We start from the raw sequence: 10,497 nt of genomic DNA, 5'->3' as shown, positions 1-10,497 counted from the left end.
TTCTCTCTCTCTCTCTCTCTCTCTCTCTCTCTCTCTCTCTCTCTCTCTCTGTCTTTCTCACTGTTCCGTCCTTATTTATTATCTATCGCGCTCTCGCTCACACTTTTTCCCGCGACCGTTTCTCGCGATCTTACCAGGCACGCTCTCTCTGTCCTTCCTCCGTCTCGCTCTATCTCTCACCGTTTGCACGCACAGCACACACCGTGCGTTCTCTCTTCCTCCCTCTTTCTTGTCTCTCCGCGTATTGCGTATAACGAAGCGCGCATACGTGTGTGGTATGTGTGCGTGCGTGTGTGTGTTTGTGTGTATGTATGTATGTGGACAGGGACGCAAGAGATGGAGACGTAGCGTGCAACGGTGACGACGATGACGATGATGACGACGGATGGAGAGCGCGCGCGTTCACTGTCCGCTCAGGATGCGCGTTTGTATGAGTTGGGTGCGCGCGTGTGTATGTGTGTATGGGTGTGTGTGTGTCTCTCTCTCTCTCTCTCTCTCTCTGTGTATACTTCTCGATTAGCGCGATCCGACGTGCGTGACGTCACAGAGCAGCGCGACGACGTTACATCGCCACACGGTCTCCGGCCGATTGTCACTCGCGCCGCGAGATCGTGACGACGGGGAAAAAGCGGAGCTCTCGCTCAAAACGAAACGGAGCGGAGCGAAACGGGCGTGGACGTAAAAGCTGCGGAGGAGACGATCCAGCGATCCAGCGACTGAGCGACGGCAATGACGATGAGAGCGGCGCCGCGCGCGAGAGCGAGAGCAGAAGAGAGAGAAAGAAAGAAAGAAAGAAAGAAAGAGAGCGCGGAGCGGCCCGATGTTTTGTCACTGACACGACGACTGTCCCGTGTCATGAATACCGTGCCGTGAGTACGCTGCACTTATTTTCCCCACGGGTTTCACGCGTAAACGTTGATGGTTGAAAACGATGACGAAAAACGGGCGCGAGCGACGCCACGCTTGTGCTTTGACGGCACGCGCGAACGAACCCGCGGTTGGTACCACTCGTGAAACGACTGACGACTCCCCGTCGTGCAACGACTAGCGCGGCCGCGCCACGAACGATGATTCCGAATGGGAGAGGGGAGAGGGTGGCAGCGCCGATAGGTGGCACCGCTGTTTTATCGCGAGACTCCACCGTCTCCATCGCCGTCCACCACCGTCCGCTCCTCCGGGGGCTCCGGCGGCCCACCGGTCCACCGCCACACCGCGTAACGTGCATCGAGAACACTCGGAGACGGCCGAGCGTCGCCGAAGCGCCACGAAGCCGCTTCAATATCAAGTGCACGACCCTATGCGGCCGCATGCCGCATGTCCATCCGACTCCGTCTCTCCGTCGCGCGCGCAGACGGACGGACGGACTCGTGTATATATCGCACTCTTTCACGAGAACGTCGCATCGCATCGCTTCGCGTTGTCGTCCGTGAATTTTTCTTTGGGCAACAAAAGTCTAAAATCGAAATACAAAACTTAAAATGTTTTAGATATTTTTGCAGGAACCGTCTGAAACTCTTGTAGAAATCTGATACTGATCTGATCAATTTAATACTTGAAAGACAGTAATTAATTAGTTAGCTTAAATATTAAAAGTTAAAATATATAGCATTTTTACTCCAAATAAGTAATTACTGCCTTTCAATAATAAATTGGCTAGTATTATAACAGAATGTCCTCTGGAAAATTGAAACTGATCAGCTGTCATTTTTAAACGCATAAGGAATAAACAAAACAAAGTAATTTTTAATAAAGAAAAAACATTTGACAGTTTTTATGTATAAAGTACTTATGTATAAAATAAAGTAAAAATGATTGAAAATATTTATATTTAATTAAATGTTTATAAAAATTTTCGAAGTGCTACATTCTTAAACGATATATATTTTAAAAATTTAAAAAAATCTTAATTTTTTGTTTAAAAAAATGTTAATTCTTTAAATAAAGCTCAATAATATTTGACGATATTTGGTATTTTTGTAAACATTTAATTAAATGATACAAATATTTTCTGATTACCATTTTATTTTTTTTATTCTCTATTTAAAATGACAACTGATTAGTCCCCCCCCCCCTCTCATAGATTTCAACCAAAGAAAAATGTTTCGTAAATCCTTTTTGACTCAACTGTGTATGATTCATTTTTGTTTTTTTTGTCCCCATATTAAAGAAAAAAAGAAAAAAGATGAATCGCGCAAGAAGTTCAACTAAAAAGAAGTCTCTTATATTCTAATTTTGTTATCTGTAATTCAGTAAATTATCAGGTTTGTTGAAATGTCAGAAGAAGATAACTAATGAGAAGCTAATGATCTTTAAAGTAATTGTTACATTATTACAAGAAAAATAACATTTTTTCTTTTTGAAAAAAATTTTATTAATATTATATTTGTATTACGCTATTAATATTCTTACATTAGAATTCGGAAGTTTCTTCAAATAATTATACAGTTTTTCATCCTACTTCTTGAACATCGAGAAGTCTTTTCACAGAAGACACTATTATTTATCCGACATATATTATAGAGATTTATTTTTATTTATTTATAAGCGTATGAAAACAAGTCTTGATACAAGTGCATACTTTTATAATATTTTTATATATATATTATATAATATTTTATATATATAATATTTTTTCTCTCTCCAGTTCGATATACCAACTAAAAGTAACATATATATAATATTATAATTTCGCACTCAATAATATTAATGTAATTTAATACGTGCTGTTACATAATAATTATTGTTGAATGTAATATGATTGATGTTACTTTTAGATGAGAGGTAGTTTTTATTTAACAAGCTTTTATTTAACCTCACAAAGGATGCAAAATACTAAATTCTAATTTTAATGAAATCTAGTATATATATATATAAGTTTCATAAATATAAATGAATTTAGAAAATATCAGTTTGAACAAATAGTTAAGAGGTAAAATAGGTTTATAATACTTATATACTTTTTTTCATTATATATCTCAATAACTATTCAAGATATTAAAAAATATTGTGTACAAAATTTTTATAATAAAAATATTTTTATTTATCCACGTCAATATTAAAAAAAAATTTTTTTCAAAAATTTTAATGTAAATATTTTCAATATTTAAAAAACTAATATGGATAAATAAAGATGACTCTATTATAAAACTTTTGTATAAAATTTTTTATCTTAAATATTATCTTTTTGATACAACGAAAAAAAGTTAATTAAAAATCATTATAATTATAAGAAATGATGCACTTCTCTATTAAACTTCTCGTTTTCCGCCTTAATTAATATTTTCTAAAAACAATCTAAAAAATCAGACTTTGACGCTTTACGAGATTTCTTTGTAAAAAGGAAATGCATATTTGCACTTTCACATATTTTTCATCAAATTTCTCACCTTATTATTCCTGATTATGATAAAACAATTTCTCCATTATTTTTATTTTTTCGTCTTCACTCTGCGTCATTTTCCAACTTTCAAACACGTCATCGATAGTTTGTCCGGTTTTGTCTTTGATGGTGCGATCGGTGATCCGCAACAATGACTGAAGGATCTCGACGCCCTCAACGGAACCGGCTATCGTTGGAATAGCCCGATGCAGAGCTGTCCTGCCGTCTACATCTGTCAGATTGGGATCTGCTTTGTAGGTAAGCAACAGTTTGAGGATTTTAACATGGCCCATGCTGGCCGCGCGATGCAAAGGCGTCGCTCTCAGGCTGCGGGTGCACGCGTTCACATTCGCACCGTGCTGCAGCAAAATCTTGCACACGTGGTAATGCCCACTCCGCGTTGCGTAATGCAACGCTGTGTAGCCGGCAGTCGTGTCCGGTGTATCGACGAAGACGCCCTTCTGCAGTAGCATAAGGATACGATCCTCGTCACCATCCAGCGCTGAAAAAAATGCACGAAAAACCAGTGCAAAAACACAAAAAAAGAAGCCAAACTCCTAAAAATGTGTTATTAAATCTAAACTCATGTAGAATTGATCCTCTCATTGTCAAACTGCAACATTCCTGATGAATTATATTCACAGAATCAAAAATCGTAAAAAAAAAGTTTATTACAAGCAATACAAAAAAGTACTATATATAATAATACAATAATATAATCATTATAATAATAAATTATAATAAAATTTTAATATTTATTGCAATATAAAATAATTACTTTTACAATGTAAAAACAATAATAAAATTCTAATATTCGTTTCGTTTTGTAAATTTTGTATTACTGTAATAAATAATAATTTTTTTTCAGTAACACATTTTAAAAATCTATAGATACTGAGTATAAATCCTAACTTATATTAGTATAGTTTAAAATTATACATATTAGTTTAAAATTATACATTTTTAATAACTTTTTATTTATAATTCAGAAATCAATCTTTATTTTGTATTATATGGTTTCTGTTTTGCATATTATGCATTTTTTAAACATAAAATAATGAGAACAAAGTCAATTGAATTCTGAATTCATTATAAGATTGAAGCGCACAGTCAAATCTGAATGTATGATCATCCAATTCATTTGCGATCTTGTTCATTTATAATATGTTCTGAAATGCTTTATTGTTTACAGTTTACCTTGTTCCAAATAAATATCTGTATCACTTTTATTTACCTGCCGTCCAAAGCCCACGTTCGAAATAAAGTTCATCTATATTCTGACAGACATTATACCGCGCAGCCCCTTCGCAACACATTTTGTGATCATAAGAATGTTCCATTGTTTGTTTGTATCTGCAAATGACTGTTAAAAAATCCTATATTAAGTTTGATTAACTGAAATATATACATCTGAAGAAGAAAAGATCGCTTCAAGTTCAGAGGTAAAGATTTTTCGAAGTGTATAAATTGTACGATATATGACTTCTATGTTTATTTATTTCTCATAGTTTGCAACACAAAGCAACGTTCAATTATACGTTGAGTATAAACCTATGTATAATTGCCGTACATATAAAATACAGCTTCAGGTATGAAAGAAATTATTAGCTTATTACATAAATATAAAATTCACAATTCGAATTAGCGCAAACGCTGCTTGTACTAACTATTCAGACTGTTAAACTATAAATATACTCTCGTTCCCTCCACCTTTGATAACTTTTGATTTTCTTACTTATGAATAAACTAATATACATATAATTGTCACTACGAATTAACGATTGCTTTTAATAATTTCATTCGATAGATTTCCATTCTTAATGAAAACAGGAAACGATTGCAATAATCCCTTAAATTGACATTTATAATCTGTAATAAAATCTTTAGATCGACATTTATATTTGCAATAAGAGTAACAAAATATCATCAACTTTTTTTCTATAAATAGTTTTACACTCTTAAACTCTCTGGACCACAATCGATCCGGAGGAATAATATCTCGCGTATAACAATAATTATACGACAAATCATATAATAAAGCAAATAGTGGGAAAAGACATTACAGATGGTATTAGGTAATAGTATGCTATATAAAGATATAATATATGTAAATGATATTTGCACTATAATAAAATTTCATTCTTCACAATTATAAACACTAAAACAGTTTAAAGCCAATATGGGCCAATTTGGTGCAATCTAAATGTTGCGTCAATTTGGCCCAATCTGGATTCTATGAGACTCATGTCATAAATCCTCGATAAAGCATTAAAAAACCCATTTTCTACGCAACGAGGTAAAGATATCACAAATCAATGTATAATTAATACTTCAGTATTACATATAGTGGATATGACGCAATTAGCACATGCTCCTTTGGTCTGACGAAATTTCCGCAACTGCTTGTAAGTTATTATTATCCACAACGTGATTATTTTGCACATTGCAGAAGTGTTTACGTGGTTCACAATCTCCGGAATCATGTTTCCTTCCCCTCTAAACACAGTCTTATATCGTGATTATACAATTTTACCGCGTCATTTTCGAAGTTGTAAAAAAAGGAACTCATCACTGCCGCGGTACACATTATATCACGTCCGATAACGTGAGAATTCATTCGTGATTTCGCACAAGAATTAAAGTGTAAGTTTCCTAAGGGAAAGATGGAACGTATTTATTTTTTTATTATTCTAACGGAAAGCTGCATTTTTTCAGTACTTCCGATACATACCAATATCCAATTTTGCAAGGTACAATTGATCACAATTGATCTTTAAAACAAAGCCTTTTTAATTGGTCCGCACATATATATATATATCTAACTCAACTTCCCCCGAGGCGCAGTTACAAATGTAATTTCCGCAAACATTCATTATTCCAAGATATAAAAGTAGATGCAAAAAAAAGAACAAAGTGAAGTTACAAATCTCATCGATTCATTAATACTAATGTCTACAGTTTGATTCATAAAGACACATACATATTATATATATAGAAGTCACAAGAGAATATATGTTTAGACATATAATGCGCTTGTAGTAAGGCCCATTTTTAAAGTGTTAACAATCCCGCTGTAGTGTCCAAAGTACCTCGGCTTCTCCGGTACTACAAATAACTCGATAGCCGAGTTCAGCTAGAGCATTTATGACGGAGAATGGTGTGCCTGAAATCAATTTTGCAACGTAAGTTCCTAAAGGATATCCTATGAAGAAGCTAATATTATTACTGTTAGATCACGACTGGTTTTATTCAAAACTTTTTATAAATTGTTGTAATATTTATCTTAATAAAATTTCATATATCTCTATTAAATTAATTAAACTTTTAAAAACTATTAAATCATTTTGTCACAATCAACAAAATGATAATATTAATACGTGTGACTATGACAAAGGATCAGCCCCACAAAAGATCCAAGAATCTCATTAATACAAATATCACAAACCTATTTAAATGTGTTTAAAAGAATTTTTCCTACAAATATCGTCAAATCGATATATAATATTTATTAAATATAGATTGAATGTAATGTTTATTAAATGTATATTTCAATTACAAGTATATCTTTTATTAAGTTACATTGCATTATTGTTAATACTGTTAATTTACATGAAAACATTAACTCTTCAACTACATGCTTTCTTGAATAAGAAAATGAAAATAAAATGAAACGTATAAAAAAATCACGAGATAATTTGTTTTGATTTATTATTTTTAATTAACTAACACAAAATAATGGCTGCGATCAGCAGAAAAAGCTTTGCAATTGTTATAAGATTCTTTAATCTGATTGGTTTATATATTTATACTCAATGAGAAACTAAAGATAAGAACCAATCATATTGTAAAAAATCTTAAAATACTAGCAAAGTTGCTTTTTCTGCTGACACTGTTAGTTATACTAACTGTAATCTAATAGCCAACTAATCTTAAATCATTTGCAATTTCAGTTATTTTACTTTAATTTTTTGTTAGACAATTTTTCATAATTGAATTGACATTTCTTTTTTTATAAATTATTTTTACTGATTGTATCGATCAATATAATAAAAATATGAAATTAAGGACATTCTTTAACAATTTCATACAATTATATGATGCGTTTGCTTCATGTATTCTTAGAAGATCACAATTTTTAAAAATCTCGGCTAATTGTACAAATCATTTAAATTTCTTGCATTTGCTAAGTATAATACTATATAATTAATAAAAATTTCATATTGAGTAAGTACTGCTATCTCTGACATTGCACGTATTTGCAGAATTAACGTTTGCGCGCAAATAAAAATTGCATCGTAATCGAGAAATCTTAAATCTTTTCGGGACCTTAGAAAATGGTTCGTGCAATTCTTAATCTCGTCGAAATTCTAAGTTATTAACCTTTAAGCATAATTCCATTCACAACATTCGTGCTACAGGAGGACAGCGGGAAACGACAGCGTAAGGCCGATACCTCCTTCGGTGGCAAACCGAAAACCGCGCTATCGGCCGCGAACGGTGACGCTTTTACACCGACGTAATAGAAAATGTCGTCGTCCTCGTCGACGGCGGTGGTGTCTTGCTTTTTGGAATTGGTTGTTGTTGCCATTGTCGCGCTAAAAGTATCGTTATACCTCGTTGTGCTTTACTTCTAGAAGAAAAGCAAACGTGACGCACGTGAGTGATGATCGGAACCGTTTATCTCGAAAGTGATGCAAGAATCACTCCTTCGAGTTTCTTTATCCAATATTTAATAGAAAATTCAGAAAACATCTGCGAGGTGCTTTTATTAAAACTTCTGTGATATTTTCTTCCTTCGAATAGTTACGGTAATAATCAACAAGAATAACGAAAGCTTTTCTCTGAGTTCTTGTTGAAGTTGATATAAAAATGCGATTGGTTTTCAAGTTACTTCGAAAATAAGTATATACATAGTTTCAGAATTAATTTTCATCAATAAAGAAATAAATGAAGTTCATTATAGGTAAAAAATTTAAAGTATTTCCTAGCTAATAAAAAAGTTCCAAATTGCTTTTCTGATATCTTACAATTCTTGAAAGAACACAATTTTAACAGCACAATTGTCTTGTAGAAACAAAATATCTGTCCTAAGAAGATATTAAAATGTGATTCATAAAGCCACTTTCACGATAAATAACACATTCCGATCGAATGAAACATTGGTAAAGCTGACAGATAACACGATATATCATATCTTTAATAGAAAACAAATAATTATAGGAGGATTGGAAATATTGGAAGAAATGATAACGAGAGAGATAACACATAATTGTTATCAGAGTAGTATTTTGAAGGAAATAAAGACTTGACCAAGACATAGTACAATACAATTTTTTCCTATTGACTTCTTTTGTTAATGTATCTCTATTGCCGGTATTCATAGTCAGATCTTATATTCAAGACTGTCTCAAGTCTTAAAAAGTCACCAAGAAGTCAATCAGAAGGTTGCATTAGCGTCTTAAGACGGTCTTAAAATAAGAGTCGACTATGAATACCGTCCTATGAGTATATTGCTTAAAATATTGCAGATAATTTCTAAATAAATATTTTCTAGAGAATAACATTATAAATGTACACATGTATATGCAAATGATAATGCCAAGACGAATTTTCTATGCAAATTCACCTATTTTCCAATAATGCATAAAATTCTGAGTAAAAAAATATTGCTAAAGTTTTTTGTAATCAGACAATACCAAATGTATTGTTAGCAAATAATCTGAAAATTCTAAAATAAAATAAAAATATATTTGGTATAAATGTATGCAATTAATAATAAACGTGTCGCATATGTAGCATTATAAAATACTATCTTCAAGTATATATTTTGAATATTATTTTAAAGTTATTAAAAATATTAAAATTATTTATTTTTGTTAAATATAACAAAATGTTTTTCGTCACACCATATAATTCTCGTTTTATACATTAACACTAGAAATTCACTGAACTTTTATCACATTACACGATGGAAAAAATTCCACATTTGAAAATTAATTCGGAATTTTATGTGCATCGGAACATATATGAAATGCTTCAGCTATAATATATAATTTTGGTATTAATTGCTATGGTGCAAAAAACAAGTTGCTACATAAGTACATGTGCAAAATGTAATAGAGCTCTTAGAGAGAACGATAATCATTTATTGTTATGCATATGTAGCAATAAATATTTATGTCAAAAATATACAAATCATTCTACCCAAGAAAGTATTTTCGTTCTTCAATATATTTTTTTCCAAGAATATATCATACAAATTCTGTATTCTTTCTTCTTCATTCCTCTTTCACCTACATATTCCACCTACATATTCGGGTTTTTTTGTACATAAAAAATGGGAATGTGCTCGCAATCAAGGATAAGAAAGCGAACGGAAAATAGAAGAAGCAGAAAATAGAAGTGCATGATCAAATAGCAAATACAAAACATAATGCAAGAATAGCTCAAGAAAAAAAATATTACGTTTACCAGGATTAGAGAATTAAAGACTAGAAAAAAATAAAAAACCATTGTATGTAAATTATTTTTATATAATATTATTGAATTATTTTAAATAGTAGAAGAAAAAATTATAATTTTTTCTTAATTATATTATGTAAGGCACCAGTTTTTGTTCTATCCAATTAACTGTTTCTCATGCTCTTTTTTTAAAATGCACTACACAATTTCATACACCCACTTCACTTATTTACATATGATTGGATCATATGGATTTGTCGAATTTAGTTGTTCATTAAACAAAAAAGAGTTTCCATGAGATTTTAAACAAAAGAAATAATATACTGGACAGCTTCTGTTGCATATATGAAATGAGATTTCTTTCATTTTACTTTCATAATACTTCTATCATTTTTATAAATGTATGGGTGATCATACGCACTCTGATAGTCAACATACTGCGAGACTTATTGTATATAATGAAATATGAACCTAATCCAAACATCTCTGAGCAATACATCTGGCATTCACACGTAAAGATCCTATACACGCACGCGTGTCCATGCACACACACGCACGCACGCACGCACGCACGCACACACACGCACGCACGCACACACGCGCGCGCGTGTGCACGAATGCTCGCACGCATACAACACACATTCTCTCTCTCTCTC

At 32.6% G+C, this 10,497-nt stretch overlaps 2 protein-coding genes across 2 annotated transcripts in view; both read right to left on the bottom strand.

Annotated features, from left to right (window-relative positions):
• Positions 1-3,390: 3,390 nt before the first annotated feature.
• Positions 3,391-4,719, bottom strand: LOC105622776 (ankyrin repeat domain-containing protein 39). The gene is made up of 2 exons (XM_012204187.1): positions 4,614-4,719; positions 3,391-3,881 (listed from the first exon to the last, which is right to left on the bottom strand). Exons 1-2 carry the CDS (start codon positions 4,717-4,719, stop codon positions 3,391-3,393), a joined length of 597 nt encoding a protein of 198 aa, XP_012059577.1.
• A 1,574-nt stretch (positions 4,720-6,293) lies between these two features.
• Positions 6,294-10,497, bottom strand: part of LOC105622775 — a 5,877-nt gene continuing 1,673 nt past the window's right edge. The window contains exons 3-4 of the mRNA XM_012204186.1: positions 7,760-7,974; positions 6,294-6,542 (exon numbers count right to left, since the gene is read on the bottom strand). Coding sequence (XP_012059576.1) covers positions 7,886-7,974 — 89 coding nt within the window. The 3' untranslated portion in view covers positions 6,294-6,542; positions 7,760-7,885. The remainder of the gene's footprint in view (positions 6,543-7,759; positions 7,975-10,497) is intronic.

This window comes from Atta cephalotes (genome assembly GCF_000143395.1).
Source record: "Atta cephalotes unplaced genomic scaffold scaffold00048, whole genome shotgun sequence".
Classification (NCBI taxonomy): Eukaryota; Metazoa; Arthropoda; class Insecta; order Hymenoptera; family Formicidae; genus Atta; species Atta cephalotes.
The sequence above is the reverse complement of the archived record's forward strand: the minus strand, read 5'-3'. Positions and strand labels throughout refer to the sequence as shown.

Excerpts from the sequence above, each read along its gene's own strand:
- LOC105622776 (XM_012204187.1), bottom strand. The coding sequence starts at position 4,719 with ATGGAACATTCTTATGATCACAAAATGTGTTGCGAAGGGGCTGCGCGG. Across the intron at positions 3,882-4,613 it reads ACGTGGGCTTTGGACGGCAG|CGCTGGATGGTGACGAGGAT; the intron begins GTAAATAAAAGT and ends CATTTTTTTCAG.